We start from the raw sequence: 23364 nt of genomic DNA on the forward strand, positions 1-23364 counted from the left end.
TAGATCACAAACCTCTGAAATCGGTTGAAAAATATAAACGTTATCGTGTTTTTATCCAGAAAAAACCTCAGCTCCTCCGTTTACCTCCATTTATTTTTAAGGCAGTCTTGCCTTCACAAACATGGCGGACGCGTTGAGGTATCGCAGCAACTCAAAGCGGCCAATGAGGCGTCTAGGTATTTATTACGTCTATGTTCCAGACCACCACAGTCAGGATGTGACAAGTTTCCACTCAGCCTAACATGGACTTTCTTCTTCTTCTTCTTGACATTTTATTGGCGGTTGACAAACAACATAATGGTGTATTTCCGCCACCAACTGGTATGGAGTGTGGATCAAAATGACTTACCCCCCCCATTAATATTCTCTCACACACATTAGTTATTTTGAGGTAATGAAAAATAAAACCATGGCATTCATTCCCTGAGTTATTTCGTAAAATCTCAGTGTAAATTGCTATTTTATTTTTTCTAAATTTTGCATTAGAATCCTTCTTTCAGTCTCGTATTTCTGACAGTACAGTATAACATGTTCCACTGTTTCTTCTTGTCCACAAAATTCACACCTTCCCGTATCATGTTTACCCATTTTAAAAAGTGTACTATTTAATCTTGTGTGTCCAAATTTCATCCTTGATATTACTATCTCATCTCTCCTGTTTTTCCCTGCACTTCTCATCTCTCCCACTTTCCTTTGAATTCTGTAAAACCACCGACCTTTTTTCTCCTTATCCCATTGTTTTTGCCACCTTTCCTTCAGTCTTTTCTTAATAATACTCTTGATTTCATTCTTACTTAGATTAACAATTAAGTTAATGTCGTTGTTTTTAACTGCTTCTTTTGCTTCTTTATCTGCAATTTCATTTCTTGGATATGCGCCGGCACCCATACAAATACTAGGCTACTGTAATCCCCATCATTTGAATTCTATATAACGTTTGCATTATTTCCATTAAAATGTCTGGTCTACTTTCCGAGTGACTGTACTGTAAACTAGCCAATGATGAACATGAATCTGAACAAATAATTGATTTCAAAGGTCTTATCTCTTCTATCCACTGTATTGCTAATAATAGTGCAATCATTTCCCCTGTATAAACTGATAACTCATCACTGATCCTTTTCCTTACTGATAAATGAAATTCTGGAACAGTAAACGCTACTCCTACCTTATTGTCTAAACTCTTTGATGCATCTGTGTAGATCTGAACATACAGTGGGTACGGAAAGTATTCAGACCCCCTTAAATTTTTCACTCTTTGTTATATTGCAGCCATTTGCTAAAATCATTTAAGTTAATTTTTTTTCCTCATTAAAATGTTGGGGTTGAAGACAGAGAAAGCAATGAAACAACTTAATTTAATTTAATGTACATTCAAATTACAAAACATGTATATGTCACAGTTATACTACATTAACATTAGAATTGTAAACCGAAAAAATCAATCAAATCAACAAGTGTGAGTTCTCACAATTTCTTACGAAAATTAATAATTTTCCAAACCTAACTAAATAACTGGAGGCGTAAAAGTTATTTTTAACTCCATGTAGATCACAAACCTCTGAAATCGGTTGAAAAATATAAACGTTATCGTGTTTTTATCCAGAAAAAACCTCAGCTCCTCCGTTTACCTCCATTTATTTTTAAGGCAGTCTTGCCTTCACAAACATGGCGGACGCGTTGAGGTATCGCAGCAACTCAAAGCGGCCAATGAGGCGTCTAGGTATTTATTACGTCTATGTTCCAGACCACCACAGTCAGGATGTGACAAGTTTCCACTCAGCCTAACATGGACTTTCTTCTTCTTCTTCTTGACATTTTATTGGCGGTTGACAAACAACATAATGGTGTATTTCCGCCACCAACTGGTATGGAGTGTGGATCAAAATGACTTACCCCTGTACATAAACTGATAACTCATCACTGATCCTTTTCCTTACTGATAAATGAAATTCTGGAACAGTAAACGCTACTCCTACCTTATTGTCTAAACTCTTTGATGCCTACCTTATTGTCCAAACTCTTTGAAGCATCTGTGTAGATCTGAACATAGCTGTAGTACTCATTAATATATGTCTGCACATTATATAAATTACATTCCTTACCCTTATTTTTCTGTTCTAACAATGTAAAATCTACTGTAGCATCTGAAAGTAACCAAAGTTGTATTACAGGTAGCGGTACAGCTGGACTAACATTTAACTGATTAACTTCAAGTTCTGTTGCTTTCTGTGTCACTGTCCATCCAAAGCTTTTAATTTTCTTCCTTTCTTTTTCCCAACAGGGCTTTAAAGTATCTAGTGTTGGATGCTCTTGACTATGGCCTTGTAGATTAACCCAATAATTCACTGATAACTGTACCCTTCTCATTTCTAATGACATTTCCCCCATTTCAACCTGTAGTGCTGTAATTGGTGTAGTTTTTATTGCTCCTGTACATAATCTCAATACCGTTCCTCGATGACAGGCTGCCGCCTTAGTCGAACATGGACTTTAAACTCTTGCAGGCTTTTAAAACAGTTTCACATGTCCAGCCTTTACACAGACTGAACATCTTTCTTTTGGTTAGCTAACAAATAAAGCATGGCAACTTTAATCGTATGTCAGTAATTATCTAAACATATTAGAGTGAAGCTCGATATAGTGGGCACAGGAATCTATGAGACGTTTCGAGAACATTAAAAAATAATTTAAATAATAAATACATTTGCCTTCTTTGAAATACGACACGAAGCCATTTCCAAGAAAATTTCCTTCTCAAAAACAGTATCGTAGCCCCACCAAGCGGGTGGAAGGCGACATTGCAGTTTTGTCTAATAGGCCTCGATGAAGAAAAAGCATGTCTAAAAGGAGTTCATGCTAGCTAGATAACGGAAGTGCATACCATTTTCTTGTCCCATGCAATAGCTAAATATCGCTGATCATAAACGGTAAGATAGGTAGAACAGATTTACAAAAAGAAAAAGAAAAATTAGTTTAGTGTTATTTCATTCTCTCTTTCTTTTGCCAACTTGGACAATGAAACAATTGAATATACCATAAATGCATGGTTGAAATGGTAAAATGATCAATTTATTTAAGCAAAACTTCATATAGTTTTAGATAAGCATGATTTAATGAACAAGGAGATACTTAGAAATTATAAATCTAAATGAATTGACAAAGTTCATAAAACTAACTTGCAGCATATAGAAAGTATTCAACATTATTTGAGATTTGGCTTTGAAAGACTTGACTCATGACAAAAGACTTGAGACTTGCATGTCTGTTAGATTCTCACATAAACGTTTATTTATAAGTTTATTCAGTGTTAGAAACATTTATCTTAACCTGAAAACAAAATATGAATTAATTTCTTTTAATATTAGTTCAAACTATTAATTCATTCTTTTCTTTACATAATGCATTGCAATCTGCTTTAAGCTATTTTACATTACACAAAAATGACGAGATTCCTCTCAATCGCACTGGAAAGACTGGAAACTATAAACTACTGAAATGTAATCATTCTGTTGTATCTGGCCTCAAAGGGCTGCCCTCCACATTTCTCTGCGGTAATAATAAGTGATAAACATGTCCTTGATCAGTCATGGTACCTTGTGTCCATGATTTGGGTTGGCCTTGGTAAGACTTCCACAGCCGGCCATAGAAAAGGTCTTTTTTGATCTTGGCATAAAGTTTTGAGGGGTCAAAGCCATTTGGAGAACTTTGAGAAGTTGGTACATCAACTGATTCTTCAGCAAATGTCTAAAATGAGGGATTTACATTTTAGGATGATTTTATTATTGTTATTAAAATATGCAATATAAACTGTATACGTATAAAAAAAAATATATATATATATTTAACAATGGTTTTATTATCGTTATTAAAATATGTTAAAACAATATATACTGTCTATTTCATAATGTTGCTGCAAACAAGGGTCATGAGAATTGGCAGCACTCAAACTTTAACCACAACCACACACAGTCTTTAGAAAATAACAGGAAACTGATACCTTAAATGCAATCACTTACTATATTAAAGTGCATTTGAGATTGAAAGGAAATGGCACAGTTAAAAATTCACTATACCGCACTTATCACACTTTTACACTGCAGTTTCCATTTCAGCTGTAACTGATGTTGATGCTTTTTGTAAATAGTCACATTTAGCATTTATAATTATAGAATGGTGTGGAATGAGCCCTTCAAATTTGCATGTCAGAATTGCTATTTAGAAGAATAGTTCATTATTAACCTTACTCATCTTAATGACAGAAACATTAACTCATTGAATTTATTCATTAGATTTTAAAAAATGTATCATTTATTTAAATTTATTCTGTATAGCTGTAAAGTCTTACCTCAGTCGGTAAGTCTGTCAAGTATGTTCGTATTTCAAAGGACTTCCTCCTGCAAGGTCAAATTTCCCATGATTTTTTATCTTAGATTGTTTTGTAAATAAGGTTTAAAGTGTTTAATATACAGGTTTTTGCTTGGTTTTGGTCTTAAATATATAAGTATAGAAATATTAGTCTTTTATTGTTTTGTGTAAATATATGTAAGATGTGACCTCTACCTTCTACAGCTGTTTTTTCTGCATAAGTAGAATAGGATGGTCAGGATAAAAAGGGAAAGAATAGTTCCAATGATCATTGCACCCAACCGTCCAAATAATCCCAGCCTTGGTTCTTGTTCCACATATGTAAAATCTAAAAAAAAAAAAAAATCACCAAGTGAGTCCCAAAGGAATGGCAAGGTATGTATAGGACTACATGTGTAAGTTTTACCTTTTATCATAGACGTGTTGATACTGACATCTTTCTTACTGATATCAGTGCACTGCTCAAGTTTACCCGAAGGAAATGTTATGAACGCACAACAGATTTGCACGCTCTCATTTGATACTACTTTAATGAGAAGGGATGATGATGGATAAGGAGTCCGTTTGTTCTGGATCTTCACTTTAGGCTTATATTCTTGCATTACGTAAATTCCAAAATGTGGGTGAAACGTGCCCAGTTTGGTGCGATTCGGGCCTCTTAGCATCTCCCAATTGATTTGTGTCATATTTTCGTCCCCTGAGAGGACACAGGTAATGTTCTGGCCATATCCATCTCGACTGTGACTGATAGATACACCACTCTTTGATTTGCCTGTTAAAGAACACAAATGAAAACATTCACAGAGATATTACAAGGATCACTGAGACATAATCCTAAAAATATTGAATTATGAATGCTTAGTAGAAAGTTTTAGTGTTGTTACTGACAAAAAAAAAGTTTATTACCAGTAAATCTTTATGAATATAAACTTGTTATTTACTGAAAAGAATAATGTATTGCCTTCTTTAAACATCTGAAGTCATTATGGAACCTTTTGTTTTATATTTAGTCTCAGAAGTGGTTGCCGCTATTTACTGCCCTCAAAGATGCTTTAGAGAGAGCAGCTAATGACGCATGCTGAAACTTCAATTCAATACAAGCTGTGTTAAGAAGCAAAAATATTTACTCGCTCTACAGGTTAAAAAAAATGGTGAAGAAAATTTTTACAAACAAAGAAACAGTAAAATTACAAAGAAACAGTAAGTAATGGCATTGGAGCTGATTTCAAAAACTGAAATAGTATTTTCTTGTAAAATATACTCTAATAATCTACACATTTGATATACAATTTAGAAAAATCTAAGCTGTTTTGTACAGTGTTGTTAGTCTTTGACAAAGAAATCAGTGCAAAATCAATTTTCAGATCATAATAAATGAATCATTGTGATTTTTAAAAGTAAATTCTAAAAGTGAATCACGGGATAAAAATAAAATATGCTACAAAAGCAACCCATTAATGAAAAGGTATAACACTATGTTAAGTAATATCATAACCAAGTGATCAATCATTTGTTTATGTAAGATGTTATCAGTGAAAGTGCAGTTAGTCAGACAGCAGTCAGCAGTGCATGTGAAGGCGTTGGTTTATGCTTTTGTGAGCATTTGCTTGCTATCACTTTTTGAAAACACTTTGATATATGATGTCTTCATTTACCATAGAATCATTTTTGTCATTCCATGGCTTTAACTGTTCTTTTTCCAAATGCATAAAATTTTTTCGCATTGTCTGCTCGAACTAATAACTACAGACTTTTTGGTTGTCCATGTGCCTTTTTTAAATGCACAAATATGAAAATGTTTTTTAGTTATTTCACACAATATACACTTACCTGATTCCAGGAAGGCAAGGATGAGAAGAGCGCAAAGAAAGTTACTGCTCATGATTGTCGCGCTAAACCAACATAGGCTTTCTCTTCCGCCTGTTTCCTGTCTGTTTTTTTATTTTTTGTGTTGTTGTTCTGAGTTCACGCTAGACCTCTCTACCTGTCAGTCTTACCATCAGCTAATCTGAATTAGACTCTTTGTCTTTCTTTTTTTTCTTTTACTTTTATTGCCAACTCAGTCAGATCTTTGATGTCTCTAAGAAGGAAATGATGCTTGAACATGTGGGAGTTTCCACCAAGCATGTCTTTTTACCCAGAAACGGCTGTCACCTCAAGTTTAACAGTATTTATAAGTTTAACTAGTAAGGCTAGTAGTGTATTATCTGATATTTAAAAATGAATATGCAAAAACTGTGGTAACTTTTTATGTCTTGAGGAAATGGAATCATTTAATGGAAACTGCAAGGGCTGGCCAAATCAGTGGAAACATCCAGCAAATATGTAAATGGAAAATGCATCGCCTTTTATTCCGAGAGGAGCTTTAATTCACAATGTAATGATGCCTTACTTCAACTGTAAGTGATATATTTCTAAGACAGGAGGTTAACGAAAGAAGGCGACAACTGAGATGACCAGACGCACACACACACACTTCAAGCTAGGGCTGTGTTGTCATTCTAGAGCAGTGTTTGCCAACCATATTTTGTCTTATGATCCCCACAGCCCCGTTTGTAAGACTGACAGTACCCCTACATTAACACCAAACCATAAAGAGGTTCCTTTTAATGTTTAATATAATTTAGTATTATGATTTACTCTTGTGCTTCACTGAAAATCCTTTAGCTACTTTGATGTTCCTGGTCAAAATTAACTGGCCTTTTAAAATGTGTTTGTAAATCTCTCATTATGCTTTATTATCACCAAATCTTGGATTTTTTTGTCAACGTAATGTTTTCTTTTAGTTAGCAGAGGTTTTGTATTTCTTTTTTTAAATGATTGATTAGGCCTCGTTGACAAATAAGCTTTCCATTGATGTATGGTTTGTTAGGATAGGACAATATTTGGCCGAGATACAACTATTTGAATATCTGGAATCTGAGGGTGCAAAAAAAAATCAACATATTTAGAAAATAGCCATTAAAGTTGTCCAAATTAAGTTCTTAGCAATGCATATTACTAATCAAAAATGAAGTTTTGATATATTTACGGTAGGAAATGTACAAAATATCTTCATGGAACATGAGCTTTACTTAATATCCTAATGATTTTTGGCATAAAAGAAAAATCTATCATTTTGACCCACACAATGTATTTTTGGCTATCGCTACAAATATACCCCAGCGACTTAAGACTGGTTTTGTGGTCCAGGGTCATATATTGAATCCAGTATTTGACTGGGAAGACAAAGAGTAAAAAGGTGGGGGGGAAATACCAAAAAAAAGTTTTAGTCCAATGCGATAACATTAACTTATATTTTTTAAGTTTTTGTTTAACGTTATCACTGTTATTACATTGTAGGTGAAAATACCGACACCTTGCCGAAACTAATTATCACCCGAAAAAGAAAAAGTTAAAAGGAAATGAGAAAAAGAAGGTATATGGAAATGATTGGATTAGACATTAAGAACTGTAGAACAATTTTATTTTGTAACAATACTATAACACTGTAAAATGTTGCATGTATCTGTTAAATAAATCATAAACTATTTGATTTGATTTTTTTCAGATGAATACTGGATTGCCTTTTATTCAAATATTATCTGTGAGTCATGTTTGCTTACTCAAAAGAAATCAGTAACTATCTTAGGATCAACTATACACATGTATTTCCCCAGTCTCTTTAAAAGTTACCAATATGTAAATGAAGCTCATAAGACAATGTTTAGACCATGCACAGTTTCCAGCAAGAAAAGCAATCTTCCTAGCAGGTCATTTAGTGAATGTGTAGGTCACTCTGTTCTTTTGCTATACAGCCACCTTCCCTTTTCTCCTATAAATGGCCTTGGGCCTAATTTACACTGAGTCCACACCATGTGCTCTGTTGCTCACTTTCTCTCTCTCTCTCTTCTGCTTTCTTACACAGAGACACACATAGTCATTTACACACAAGCCTCTGCCCCGTTCTGACCCTCAACAAATCCATTTGAGTTATTTATGAGCCATTAACATCTGCTCCTCTTAAAGACTATTCAAAAAATCTTTGGAACCCGATTGTCTGTACCATAGAAAGATTTGAAGGAAGACCCGAGGATCAGGAAGACCTGGGTACATTCATTTACACAGACACATTCAGAAAGATGTTTTGGGCACTCTGATATTGTTTTCATGTATATTCACAATGCTTTTAAGATTCATAGCTACGTGATTGTGATTCATCTGACTTTGTTGTCTTGTAGTGTATGGGCTTAAAATAACATCTAGAATGAACATAGTCGACGTCCCCCAGTGGCTTTGTGCTTTGTTCTTAGATCCAGTCTGCTTGATTATTTTCCTTTCTATTTTTATTAGACATGTGCGTCCTTTTTCTGTATCCTCTGCTTCTTCCTCTGACCCATTTTCTCTCCTACCATCTCTTTCTTTCTCCACCCCTCCCCCATTCCCATCTGTCAGATGGACAGGTGTACATACAGAGGTTTAAGCACTGTGTGTGGCATGTGATCATATGCTAACTAACACTATTTATTGCAGATATGTTGTTGTAAATATATATATTATGCAGTACATAACTGACCATTTACTCCCACACAATACTTCTGCTTTAAATGATGGGTTGCGACAGACTTTCTAACCACTGTCAGCATAATGTGAAATTAAAAAGCACTGCATTGGACCGCGCTGTAAGACTTCTGCTGTCTCCTTTTTAACTGCAGCCCTCTTCTACACTGCAATACACTGTGCTTCCCATCCCCCTCTATAGCTCTGCATTGCAAGAAATAGACTTTGGGTAAATTCCACTCTGATGTTGTCTAGGCCATTGCCATTATATAACTCACAAAAGGACATTGTCAAGAACTGTATTCTTTTTTTTTTAGTACAAGTTAGTACACGCAGTACCATCTCATATCACAATATTTTTTTAAACTGAGTAATCCCACCACATTTAGTGTTATGAAGGTCCAACATTATGGTTATATTTTGATTTGAACACCTCATTAATGTTTTGGAGGAAAAGTTATAATTACAACCATAAAAACAGAAAGGGTAGATGTTTCTTTTTCGCACCACACTCAGACTTCCTCACCGTGATTTTATGTGGCACACTTAATTCATAAAGCAGATCAAATATATGTTCTCGTTTCTCTTCATCATAAAATTGCAAACATTAATAAAGGTGATTAAATCATCACTTCATAAATGTCACTCCTCCAAAAGCAACCATGTATAAGCCCCAAAACAGTCGTGATGTCAGCATTCTAGACTCATTTTATTTAATCTCACCTCTGATTTACTTATCTGAATTAGAGTGCAATGCATTTCTGAAATACTCATTGTAATCCAAGAACAGGTGGCATGGGTTTAATTCCTCAAACCTATCTTTAGCAGCTGCCCATCTCTCATTTTCTGTCTAAAGTAGGCTGCCACCGTTTTTTACCACACATTTGAGACATTCCCATTTTCCTATGTTTATTTAGAAATGCTCATAATGTCATCTATAAGACAATGTATTGTTCTTGTGCAGCAGTAGAATGCTAGAGGTCAGTAATGTGAGGCTGCAGTGACAGCTGCTTCTCATGTCAGCATAGTTCAGCAAAGAAGCTTCTCACATTCTCCATTTGTCATTGCCTGATATATGCATATTTATCCTTGCTTCGTAGCACTGTGTTTGATTCACTTATTTTATGCTATAGCGCTCTTCCCTGTAGCTGCATGTTTTTTGTTTACTAAGCCTAAATGTTTTACATTATGTGCTGGCAGTGCATGTGTTCTCCATAATATAATGGTGCAAGCGTTTAATGGATAAAAGTGTATATGCATAATAGTAGTATTTTGAAGTGGTTAATATACTGTCACCGTGCAGCACAGGGTTTATATGTTGGAAGGGTTGATTTTTGAGTCCCATCAATAAAATAATAGCTTATCCAAGATTAAAAAACCCCATCAATCCTTATGGAAAGAAACTAATCACACTTAACAATCTTAACAAATCGAATTAGTAGCCTCTTACCAAGCACCTTGGCTAGAAGTTAAAGTAATTAGGGAAGTTTTATTATACCTGCAGTTGTAAGGAGTTTCTTCTTGGTGACTAAGGCCTAGCTTGGCAAGCATGTGTAAAGTCAGCTGCTTGTCCTGGTATTTGTCTGTAACGTTATTTGTGTAATGTGTAGGTCACTTGAAAGCATCTGCTCAGCATTCTGATAATACATGTTGTGATGCATATAAAAAAAACAACTAATGTATGGCTCTCACTTTTTTCAGAATAACTACAAATTACCATTGGCAACAACATTCACTTCCTTTTTTTTTCTTAACGCTTTTGAATTCAATATATGCCTTGTTTGTTTAAAGGTTGTTTTAGTTTTTTTCTCTTTTTTGTTTGTTAGTTTGTTTATTGCTAAACAGTACAATATACAGTTAGGTAAACACACACACAAATATCTCTAACACTAAGTTTTGATTAACAATTTGGAAAATAAAACAATTATTCTAATACATCAATTCAAAACATCACTTAGCGAATAACATCTAAACTATGCTATTTAGATACATTTTGTTCATCCTGATACTGCATTGCAACTACAGCAAGTGGCTTTAACCTCACCAGTCCTTTTACAAATTCATTTGATCAACAAAATATTAATCACAGGTCTTCATATAATGCCGTTTGTTATCTGCCATATTTTCATTCTTGCAAAATAATTACTGCATTACATCTGTTGCCATTAATAATAGAGCTCATTATGCTTACGGAGTTACAATGATAATGACAAACAGCATAGTTAACACTAGTTAAAATGTTAAAAATATGAAATGGTTATGCACAAGGGAAAGTAATACAAAAACACAACAAAAGGTTGACATTAACCAAGAAACTCAAAAAGACTACAGTGACTCTGTTTTCCATCACATATTGCAGTCATAAAAACCGAGCTGTTTTTAAGCTCCGAAAATTCCAAGGATCTCAATGAATGATATACAGAATTTCAACATTTTGGGTCTTGTCAAAGACTGTGTCTCTTGAGCTTATGGTTTTGGGCTTTTTTTTAAATGGCAGAATGTAAACAGGACAGTTGTGATTGCATGGGGTACATCTGGATTTCTACTGCATTCAATGTGATCTTTGGGAAACTATAAATAGAATTATTCGTCACACTTGACAACAGAGACAAAGCTCTGACTTTAGATGTTATCTAGATTTTTACATAAATTATTTACATATTGTTTAAAGTTACAGAAAGAAAAAAAAACATGCAACAAAGCACATAGACTTCATGGCCAGTGGCATATCTGTTACTTAAATAAGATAAGGTTACTTCATACCATATGCCTAGTCACACTTTAAACTGATTCTGGATCATCCTGGGTGATCATTCTGGATCATCCAACCATTTACAATTTCCTACTAACATTCATTGGTACATTTAACATTTAGTAAAGGCAAATTTAAAAATAAATTGAATTAATTAAATTCAAAGAATAGGGAATGAAATGAATTTTGTAAATCATTTCTGAAAACGAGTGTACCAGCCAGGATTTGTACTCAATTTAACAATGTACTCAATAAAAACAAAAACAAAGGAAGAAAGGAGAAAAAGAAAAAAAACTATAAAAAAGGAAGAAAGAAGAAAAAACAACATAAAATAGCAATACTAGCATAAATAATAGCACATTACATTTTTTAGTTAAACCACTGTCTACACATAATGACCGCTGCTGTAATGTTGATTTTAAGAAGTGACAGTTTCTAGTTTTGGAAACATTTCTAAATATATATTGTATAATAAAATATTCAAGCCGAGTTATTTGTTAAATATACAAAGAAATAGGTATATAGAGATGTACACAATTCCAACAAAATACCGCAAGCAAAAAGAGGAAACAAAATTATCAGTGATCAGATTTTTTAATCCCTTTAACAATTAACTATGTATAGCCTATAATCTCTAAAAATGTATATCATGGCTAAAAAAGAAGAGGAAAAAAGTTTACCCCTACAATTTATAAATACGCTGTTTAGACTTTGTTTAAACATTAATTTGTCAATTATCACCAATTCCAATTTGACAGGTTCTAAATGTCAACGAATTAGTACAGGGTCTTTGTGCTCAGTGTAAATCTAGTCACATGCTCATTGTAAAGCCCTTCCCCACCCACTCACACAACATGCACATTTCAAAAACCTCTCATGGATTATAAGGTTTTTCAAAAATGACTGTATTTAAAATAGTTCTGCATCTCTCACAATCTCTGAAAAAATGAACAGACAAAGGTAACAAAATATTAAAATATTTTCCATTAGTTGTCACATCACTGCTTGAGAATAAGCAGTCATATTGGGTAATAAAAAAAATCTTTAAAAAAAGGAAAACAATTTATGTAATCAAAATGCCTTTATAGCATTGAAACTGTATTCACCCTCTTGATTGACAGTTGGCCATGAGTTCTTTTTTTAAATCTCATTTACAAGCATTAGTTTCCCATCATAGGAGATTTTCAAATATTCTGCACAAACACACAAAACATGACACCCAGTTTGTATCTAGGGCTAATGGGAAGACTTGAGTGAAAACAAACTCAGCAACCACTGCTGCATCAAGAGAATGGATGACATGGACATTCAAACCACCACCTTCTTGAGGTCTGTAGAAATCATGGTCCCTGTTTTGCTGATAGTGGTAAATATGTCCATCAGCGGTTTCAGACAGGTACAGTGTGGGTTTTTCAGACAATGGTCATTAAGCAGGAACTTTATTACGTCTATAAAGTCAGAAGCACACCACGAAAAATATCCTTGAATTTAAAAACATTACGCAGATAGGCCCATGCTCCTATTCTGATTACAAAAAAAATATATATATATATAGCATGATCCACTGAATGGCCATGACTGTTACAGCAACCCACATTGATGTTTTATGAAGATCCCCACTGTGCTTTGGAATATCTACATATCTACAGTCAGGGTGCGAACTACGGGGGAGCTAGGGGGAGCTCGGCTCCCCTTAATAAGACATGGGCTCCCCTGAAAACGTGATTTGTGAAATTTTGGGGGGTCTCAAAAAATATTGACAATGTGTTATTTTGACGTGCAATTTCAGTTTTGTGTAATGTGATCATCGTGGATTATTATGTGTAAAATTGCAAAAATATCATTCATTCATGCATGACGGCGATTTAAACCTAATTCACTTCAATAAAGATAACTATACATGCTATTCTTGTCATGAGCATCAAGGTGTGGGAGCGCTGCGGTGCAAATTCCACTCATGTTTAGTACATGTTAACCCAAAGATTCGTAGAAAAAATATAAACGCTGGACTCTGTGGTCGATTCTGTGTTAAAGTAAGGCATGTTATTCGCAATTATGTGTTGTGGCTGGGTTGTTATAGGTCTGCGTGACTCTCGATGTCTCGAGGCCTAATTGAACGGAGGAATTATGGTATTCTGTAGCCTGACGACGAGTAACTTTAACCGTTGTTCATGTGAACTCAAAGACAGCCTGATGCTTTGTTTATAGACTATTTGGGGGTGGTTGTTTGTTGTTGCACCTATCAATTCGTGTCGATAAAGTATAATAGGGTAAATCCTGTATAGTGATTTATCCTATATAGTGCTTGCATAAAGCAAGTAGTGCATACACTTGTAGCTGTTATGTATCTTTGTAAGTCATTGTAAGCCTTCATTCACGCGCAAGCGTTTCACAAAACACAATACACAGCTGATTCTAATACACATAAAGCCCTTCATAAACATTACAAAGCAGTCACGAAAATGAAAAACAAAAGATGCCATCGTGAAATAAACAACATAAAAATCAGGAATAGGTACTGAGCAGCGTGGCATATGACAAGGCTGGAACCCAGCCTTCTTATTTGAACCTCTCCTGCTCAATCTTTCCATGTGTCAAGCTGACGGGGATCAGGTGGAAGGTAAAGGGAGTCTGGGGCGAACCCTTGTTCTATGCAAGATGACACTCTCGAGATCCAGTTTCACTTACTCAGAGCCCTGAAACTTTAACTAGCCCAAAGTCACACAAGATAACAAGTGTCTGAGTATATATTTGCTTTCATATGACTTAGCACTCAAGGTATTACTTTAGTGCTGAGTCTGATCAACCAGAGCATATCCTGGTCTAGGTTGGTCTATCTATGTTGTCCTCCTAAACAGTGGGTTGCCGCTAATTGCGAATACAAGGCCTCTCTTGCTAAAGACGATTTCCCTTTTTGGTCACATGTACAGCGCTCTAAATAATTCCAAGTCTAACTGTTGTCATCTTTACAATACAAAATGAATGTTTACTCATTTTTAGAGCCGTAACTTGATCTGGATCCCGTCCTCTCCTCGCCACCTATTCCTAGCATAGCCCCTAGCATATTTTTCCATTCTAGAAAAAGAAAGTGAAAAGCCACTTCATAATTGAAAGAAATGGGTTTAAAGTTCAGTCCTCGTGTGCCAGCGAAACAAGGGGTAACGTATCCTTTACATCTCTTCACCATCAGGTGGTCACATGCCTCTAATCGTTTATAGTCTCATGGCCCTGGCACTAGGACCTGTGTAAAATATAGAGTTACAATCTCCTGCACAATTCACAAATACTCAGAAAGGCCATTAGACATCCAAAGTGTTAAAAGGTGGAGCTGAAAGATAGGAACAATAAATAAAAGAGAAATATTCTTAAATGATTACTGGATTACCAAATGTAACAGCTAAACATAGAGGCTAGTGAGTGAATAAGACTTAAATCTAAATGCACTGCGCTATGTACAACATAAACACATACCATACACTTTTTGGGTCTTTAATCCATCATGTCTCATTTTGACGAGTGCTTTAGAGAGGAGAAAAAGACAAATTAATAATAGCATATCAGGGACGCTTGACTCTAACAGACATTGTTTTAATTTGAGAAAATGTAATTATCATGGGAACCTGAAGCATTCATTTTCCTTGCGCTTCACAACTATCTATTTTTAAACTGATTTCCTCTGAAAGCACATGGCAGACATGAAGGATTTTGAGATTTCAGCCATGAAAGAATTTGAACAAAGAGTCCCTTTTCAAAGCATGCCCCTTCCAAACAAACATATACATTTATATATGTCCACCTACACAAATGAAATAAACTGTCATTAGAATTAGAGTTAATAATCTGTAAAATGCCTTGACTTTCAGAATAAAAAAAAAAGACAGCCTGTTTACCATTTATAAATACTGACCGCAATACAAGTCCCACATGCAGCTGTCCAAATGAAGGAGGAGAGGAGGCCTCCTTTTCGTCAGTGGATGTTGAGAGTTCATACAAGGGCACAAAATAAGTCCACCAAATGAAGTCATACCAAACACATAATTAGTAAAAAGAATACAATTCTTGGTTTTAGTTTAGTGGATACAGATTTAGATTAAAATCTGTATGACAAATTGTGAGTGGACTCCGTGAGTTCTTAAACTATAAGTTATATTTCAATATATATGTTTCCTATTAAACTAATTGAACTTTTGTTCCATTGAACCTCCTAATTAGTACCAGAAATGTAACCATTTAAGAAACAAAGAATGATGCATTTGCTCGTGTGGACTGTGTCTCTCTCTTTCATTCTGACACAGTGCTTCAGTGAAAAAGCGACGTGAAATCTGGGTTTAGGGCAAAGGAATTAAATATGGTTATAAAGATGTCTAAAGGCCTTTTCTGTTCTTCTTTATTCATCTTGGTTATATTTCACTTTACTTTCTTCACTTCAGGCCATCAGAAGGAGATGATGTGTCCTGTATCTTCTTCATTATGTTGATTTCCTCCATTCTTTTCCACTGACAGATTGTGTCTGTCTTTTAACTTCAAAATGTCGGTTCAAAAAATTCAAAAATTCTTCATAGAGATGAGCAGTTGTCTCTTGTTTTGCTAAGGTTTCCAATTGTCCTAATTCATTTTCCTGATTCCATGGGTGAATCACACTAAGTCAGCTAAAGATTTTCTTCTTTTCTTCTCCTTTTTTTTTTTTTTTTGTAATTGGAGCACCGGATTTGGAGGAATTTCCTTAAGATCATGTATCTTCTGACTCATATGTATATGATGTAACAAAATCACTACATAGTGATGTCTCAATTACATTATAAACTAAATTATTTTTAATGAACTATAACAGCATTTAAACATTTACTTATACCGTATTTATCCCTAATTATATTTCCTTTTGTATTTAAATGTGATCCTGTCAAACAGTCAATTTATATAATTAAAAACAATTATACATGTCTGTTTCATTATTAGTTATGAATCATATCTAACTGTTTGTACTTCTAGCAATATTCCAGTGTATTATTACAATTGCACTTCTACAGTTAGGTACAAATACTGATAGAACGTCATTTTAACAAACAGGTTCAAGTACTTAAAGCAAAAACTTGAGACTGTAATCTAAATGTATAAGCAAGTTCTTAGCCAGACATTTATAATTTGATACCTTTAGAGGAATTATTACTAATTTTTCAAGGAGCATATTAGAAAGTCTGAAATTACATTTTTCCCATGTGGAAATGTTTAGTATTTTCAGGTTAATTAAAACAGCCTTTAAAGACCATTTCGGTCTCCACATGGGCAGCCTGTTACGAAGTCCTAGAAATGTTGTTTTTTGTTTTTCCCTCTAAATACTCTAGCAGCTACAGTGCCACATTCTGAAAAAACAACAGACACTAAAGTGAGACCCCTTTTGTTTTTTTTTTCATAAAGTGCTCTAAAGTTTGTGCAGTTTTCTTTTCAACTCAGCATGAGTAAATATGCTTTCACTGTCAGTGATGCTGACAGAAATGAAAGGGCCTGGAACAATTTGAGTCCCTATTTTATATAATCTGAAACTGCTTCCCTCTTTTCCAGTCCCGGTCCATTCAGCGCCACCGTTTACAGTACTGCATATGGAAATAAATTAAGTAACCTAAACAAGCGTCTACTACTTTTATTCTAGTTTGTTCACTTACATGCCTTTTTTTAATTCATTAATTGTTGTTAAAATAAATTAAATCCTATGAGAGCATTTTCATTAAGCGGAATAGAACTGAAGTTTTTTTCGTCCCTTTATAGTAGATATATTAGGTGTTTTTTTTTAGTTGCCAAATTTGACGGAGATATTAAAATTCCTTACGTTTATGTAGGTTTGGTGTCTAATTTTAAGGGAAGGTGTTTCTGATGCTCCTCGACTAAACGACATCAGACTCCACGACACACTGCTCTGTGTACTCCTTCACCAGCTCCACTTTAAGGGTTTCCCTAAAGAAATCAGCCATAGGCTTCCACAGCGCAGGCTCTAGGAACACCTGACACATAACGTAACCCATCAGAGTGCCAGTGTGGCACCTCAGGTGGCACAACAGCTGTTGTATGGCCAGCGTCAGGTCTTTACCAAACATGTCGATGTTGAGGTAGTACCAGTCATCACCGATTGGCACACGGAATGGGAAGGTGCACAAGCTGGCCATGGTTGGGCGCCTGGCATCATCAACCATCCAATCAATATCCTTCTTCAGCAGGATGGCCATGTTGCTAGGCAGAGGCTTGAAGGGCTGCCAATCTTGAACGATGGTGGCATTGGGAAGGACACCCTGCATTAGAACATCGCTTAGGAAGAGCTGATGCACTTCTGCTGGCTCCAAACGGACCGGGAAGTTTGTGGTGGACAGACCCTCCCCCGCTACAGTGATATTAGGCCCAAGATCAGCAAGGCATAATTTTAGGTCTTCAGCACGGAAGCGCACCAGGAGGATTCCCTTCATATTTTAATTAGGTGGCAGAATGAAGACAATGTGGCTTTAGCTGTTTTAATTCAAGATCTGAACAAAATGTTCATATTTTATTGTAAATGGTTCTTACCTGTTTGGTGATGAGCCGGTACTTCTGGAAGTCTTTTGGCCCCAGCTGGTCATCTCTTGTCAGCCTGCTGACTTTAACATCAGGGTACTTGGACTTAACCAATTGAGAGCAAAACCGAAGAAGTACCCCTGCCACACCTTTCCCCCTCTCCTGGGGGGCAACACGAAGCCCTTCCACCAGCATGGTCTCGCCATCATCAATAACACACACTGACTCCAGTGCAATCTGGAAAATGTAGTTGCATAAAAAGAGAGTTATTTCTAAGATAGAAAGAGAGTTTCATGGAGCTCTTTTGTAATTTCTGTCAGTTTCATTTTGGGCTGCACAATTAATAAAAATAAAACTGATATTGTGATATGGCTTAGTGCGTTTATCACATCACACAAAAAAAATGTGATTAAATTAAATAAACATAGTCTGATGCTCTGCGTGTTTCAGAGTGAAGTGTGTAATTGTGTTCATTTACACCTATGCACGATCTGGTATTCTCAGTGTCTCGATTTTTTTCAAGTGCAAGTCACTCACTACGTGCATTTGCAAAACGTGCACCAGGTTCACTTTTTTACATTTGCATAATTTCCAATATGTTTGTGGACAGAAGTTTTCTGCATTTTGGTAGTTTTGTAATGATCAACCTAAAAACTTACCTAGAAACTTAAATAATCATTTTGAAATGATCAAACTAAACACAGAAACTTAAAAGTCTCTCAGTAGTTTTCTGCCAAAGTAAAAGCTTGATGGTTCACCCCTGAAAGTAAAGAAATTAAGACACAAATATTGTTCATGAATAAAAATAAATAAATATGACCATTCCTTTTTTTTACAGTACGTTTGTAATAGTACAAAAGTAATATATTTGTCTTTATTTTTATATAACTGTAAAAATAATTATATAGTTATATATAATAGTTATGATTTTTTTTTAAATCTAATTATAAAAACATAAGTTATATTTTTATTATAGGTATTATTATTATTATTATTAATGTCCTAGTACAACATCAGTGCAAAGCCATTTTAAACTTTTTTTTTTTTTTACATTTTTAACATTCTTAAGCCATTTGAAAGAGGTGTGAGTTGGTTTATGTAAAGTGTTCCTAAGACAGTGTGATGTCTTTGCACTTTTGCATGATGTGGCCAGGATATTGTTCAAATATCCTGTATGTTCTTTACATGTTTTGCCCAAAATAAAGTCACATGGACTTTATTTTCATTTGATTTTCATTTTTGGTAAAGTATTCCTTAAAAGCAATGAGGATGGAACATGCACTGCAATAAGCTCCTCATATCCACTTTCTTACCACTTTGCCTTGCTTACGAGCCAAAATGACAGTGCGGTTGCTCTCTTGCAGCCAGGTTTGATAGCGGGAGGGCAGATAGTCCAGGCCGCCATAGATATCCTTGCTCATGGCCATGATGTCATCAAAGTCCTCCTCCGTTGCCACTGTAAAATGCAGCCCGGTCTGAGGAGGGGCCTCAGGGAGCTGAGAGCAAGGCAGGCTGTTTTCAATCTTCATCCTTAGAGCTGCAGCACAGTCAATCATGGAAAGAGATTTACAATGAGATTTCAACTTCTATGATCTGTGACCCAAAAAGAGCTTCCATGTGACATTTGACCTTCAACTTATGCACCCTTTGTAGACGTTATTTCCTGCTTTTTTACTAGGATGTCAATATAGAACCTTACAAAACAAATTAGGGATGCACGATTTTATCAGAACGTTATCGGAATTGGACGATAAAGGCTTAAAATGTAAACATTGGCATCGGCCGATTTGAAAAAAATTATGCCAATATGCCCTGCTGATAAGAAGAATAACTTACACATGCTCAGGGTGTGCTAGCGATAAGATCACATCAGCAGTGTGGTCAGTCTTGAAGCAAACTTTTGCATGAATGGTGATTACATTCACTGTTTTGGATCGCAGCATTTGAGAAAGTATGTACAGAATGACGCCTCTGATGTGTGATAGATTAATGCTTTATTGGGTGGTTGCTCTGCGCGCTTAAAAAACAAACTCCAGCTGATCCAAAATGCAGCAGCTAGAGTTCTTACTAGGGTAAACTCGACGTTGCGTCTTTGTAAAGTCGGCGTTGCGTCTGGCAAACTCGACATTGCGTCTTTGTAAAGACGACGTTGCGTCTTGCTACAGACAACGTATCACCCGTGCGTTTCTGGATGTGGTCGTTACCTGGTGTCGGATGATGGTCACGATCGCTGCCTCACGTGTCTGGGCATTAGGCATGCTGAGGTGGCGTTCATGGATGAGTCATGTTCTCATTGCGGGAAGATGACCATCTCGGAGTTACGGGCCAAGCTCCGTTACCTCAAAAGGGGCGGAGCTCCGTTGCCTCTGCCTCGATCTAGTTCTCGTCATGCCGGCAGTCAGGCGTGGGCTACTTCAGGCAGTAGCACGGGTGGTCTGAGGATAACAGTGATGGCAAACCCTCCAGGGAACCAACCCTCGGGGGACCATCGCTCCTCTTGCACTCCGCAACCAGTTGAGGGAAGATTCGGCTGCGCTGCTGCCCTCTGGGACTGTAGCAATTCCTGAATCGAATCCGGAAATGACGGCTATGCTTTCCCGGGCCGCCGTGAGGGTAGGGCTTGAGTGGAAATCTCCACCGTGTCCCGAGCCCTCAAGGTTGGACGATTGGTTCTTCGGGGTGACCCGCGCTGGTTCTCAGCGCCCCACGTGGGTGCCATGCTTCCCGGAGGTGCATGAGGGGGCTTACCAGGTCGTGGAAGGCACTTTTTTCTGCCAGAAACCGACCTGCTAACTATTTCTCCCTCACCACTTTTGACGGTGGTGCAGCTAGGCAGTATATGGGGGTCCCCCCGGTGGAGCGGTCGGTTGCGATGCAGTTGTGTCCTAATACCGCCTTCACCTGGCAAGGCAAACCGTGCCTCCCCTCCCGGGTCTGTAGGTACTCGTCTGGTCTGTCCTCCACACTTGTGGTCCAGGAGCGCCATCTCTGGCTGTGTCTGGCCGACATGAGGGACGACGACAAATTCGGTTCCTCAAGGACCCTGTGTCCCAGACCAGTCTCTTCGGTGACGCAGTCGAGAACGTGGCCCAGCAGTTCTCGGCTGCACAGGAGCAGACTCAGGCGATCCAACATGGCCGCAGCGCCCCAGCCTGCTCATCGCCGAGGGTGGCCCCCTGCGTCCACCCCCGCGGAGGACACATACTTTAATGTGTTGATCCTTCCACACCACAGCCCACTGCTGCGGTTCGCATTCGAAGGACGAGCATATTAGTACAAGGTCCTGACCCGTATCTTCACGAAACTTGCGAAGGCAGCCCTTGTTCCCCTGAGAGAGCAGGGCATTCACATTTTCAACTACCTCGACGACTGGCTCATACTAGCTCAGCCTCAGGATCAGTTGTGCGAACACAGGGACTTGGTGCTTTCGCACCTCAGCCGGTTGGGCCTTCGGGTCAACTGAGAAAAGAGCAAACTCTCCTCGATGCAGAGGATCTCTTTTCTCGGTATGGAGTTGGATTCGGTCGAGCACGCCTCATGCAGGGACGTGCTCAGTTGGTGTTGAACTGCCTGAATATGATCAAGAGCAGGACGGCAGTCCCACTGAAACAGTTTCAGAGGCTCCTGGGGCATATGACAGCTGCAGCGGCAGTCAGCGGCAGGGGCTGCTTCATGTGAGACCGCTTCAATACTGGCTCCATGGCCGAGTCCCGAGGTGGGCGTGGCTACGTGGCACTCACCGGGTCTAAGCACTGGCCTGCCACCAAACCTTCACCCCGTGGACAGACCTTGCGTTTCTCTGGGCAGGAGTGCCCCTGGAACAGGTCTCCAGGCATGCTGTGGTTTACTCGGATGCCTCCACCACTGGCTGGGGGGCCATGTACAACGGGCACACAGTGTCGGGGGTTTGGACGGGCCCCCAACTGCACTGGCACATCAACCGTCTAAAGTTGTTAGCAGTACGCCTTGCCTTGAACCGTCTCAGAAGGCACTTACGGGCAAGCACGTGCTGATCTGCACGGACAACACTGCGACCGTTGCGTACATCAACCGACAAGGTGGTCTATGCTCCCGTCCAGAGGCATCATGCCTATTCAAAGTGAGGGGGCACGTGTTTTGAATGCAGCCTCCAAAAGACAAAAATAGGCGATTAATATTTTCTATATTTAATACAATCACACCGGCATGATTAGAACGTTCAGTGCGTCATATCATCAGCTGCTAAATTCAAATCTGCGTTCGCTGGTTGGCGCTGAGCCAGATACAGACGCGTTTTTACAGCACTGCGCATTAACCAGTCACACACGATGCTGTTCTGCTTATGAATGCAATGACCAATCAGAGGTGTTCAGATGAGTCATCGCTAAAATTACTTTTTCTTCACTCGCTCGCTGACTGAATACCTCTTTCTGGCAAATTCTCTCGTCAGGAACAACAAAGTGCAAATGTTTGTATGAATCTGTAAGATATTAATTTCATAGTGTAAACAGCTTCAGTGATTTTAATGGGAGTCTTTGAGAGTGCTTGAACTTTACTAGACTGTTAGTGAAAATGTTCTTTGCTCTCTTTCTGTACAATGAAAGTGTTATGATTAGTAGCCTAACTTGCAATGTTTTTATTCACATTAACTTTCAATGTTAAATTCACATTAAATATAAACTGTCGTATTAAAAATATGTTATGGTATGACACCCATATCTGTTAATTAAGTAAACTGACAGGTTTTTATGCATAGTTAATAGATTACATTATTTGGTTACTTTGACCATCATAGATCAACATAAATATGAGAATAAAGGTGAGAATCAAGATATTTCATGATATAGTTAATGCGTTTGGGGATGTTTCGAATAAAAAGAAAAAAATAAATAAAACATAAGTGCTGTTGTGGCTGTGTGTCCTGTGTGTACCCCCCCTCCCCAACTCGTGCCCCCTCAAAGATAATGAGTGCATGATGCCCCTGCTCCCGTCGCAACTCGCCCGCCACCTCCTCCTCTGGAGTCAGAAGCATCTGAGGTCGCTTAGTGCCACTTACATTCTGGGCCTGCACAACCATGCAGCCGACGAGCTGTCACGAGCTGCGCTGCCCGTAGTGTAGAGACTCCATGCCCAGATTGTAAAAAAAAAAAAAAAAATCCCCAGTGAGCCTTCTCGCACAGACGCTGTGA

At 37.4% G+C, this 23364-nt stretch overlaps 2 protein-coding genes and 1 long non-coding RNA gene across 6 annotated transcripts in view; 1 reads left to right on the forward strand and 2 right to left on the reverse strand.

Annotated features, from left to right (window-relative positions):
• Window positions 1-475: 475 nt before the first annotated feature.
• Window positions 476-8387, forward strand: LOC107754714 (uncharacterized). Its single transcript, XR_001641612.1, has 3 exons — window positions 476-737; window positions 4925-4930; window positions 8377-8387. It is a non-coding gene; the product is annotated as an uncharacterized LOC107754714 (long non-coding RNA).
• LOC107754710 (uncharacterized) lies at window positions 3204-16518 on the reverse strand. Of its 4 annotated transcripts, XM_016571283.1 has the most exons (6): window positions 15567-16518; window positions 15131-15178; window positions 4775-5140; window positions 4564-4696; window positions 4349-4397; window positions 3204-3747 (listed from the first exon to the last, which is right to left on the reverse strand). In XM_016571283.1, the coding sequence occupies exons 1-6, from the start codon at window positions 15682-15684 to the stop codon at window positions 3505-3507; spliced, it is 957 nt and encodes a 318-aa protein (XP_016426769.1). In that variant the 5' UTR covers window positions 15685-16518; the 3' UTR covers window positions 3204-3504. The 4 variants fall into 4 exon arrangements, with proteins under 4 accessions (XP_016426769.1, XP_016426768.1, XP_016426771.1 ...); XM_016571282.1 differs by having other exon boundaries at window positions 4564-5140; XM_016571285.1 differs by lacking the exons at window positions 15131-15178; window positions 15567-16518 and adding an exon at window positions 6199-6533.
• Window positions 16519-16588: 70 nt separating this feature from the next.
• The window catches only part of LOC107754711 (histidine N-acetyltransferase-like), a 15206-nt gene continuing 8430 nt past the window's right edge, over window positions 16589-23364 (reverse strand). The window contains exons 2-4 of the mRNA XM_016571286.1: window positions 19510-19733; window positions 18209-18433; window positions 16589-18105 (exon numbers count right to left, since the gene is read on the reverse strand). Coding sequence (XP_016426772.1) covers window positions 17539-18105; window positions 18209-18433; window positions 19510-19725 — 1008 coding nt within the window. The 5' untranslated portion in view covers window positions 19726-19733 and the 3' untranslated portion in view covers window positions 16589-17538. The remainder of the gene's footprint in view (window positions 18106-18208; window positions 18434-19509; window positions 19734-23364) is intronic.

This window comes from Sinocyclocheilus rhinocerous, unplaced genomic scaffold (genome assembly GCF_001515625.1).
Source record: "Sinocyclocheilus rhinocerous isolate Xijiao unplaced genomic scaffold, SAMN03320098_v1.1 scaffold742, whole genome shotgun sequence".
Lineage (NCBI taxonomy): Eukaryota > Metazoa > Chordata > Actinopteri > Cypriniformes > Cyprinidae > Sinocyclocheilus > Sinocyclocheilus rhinocerous.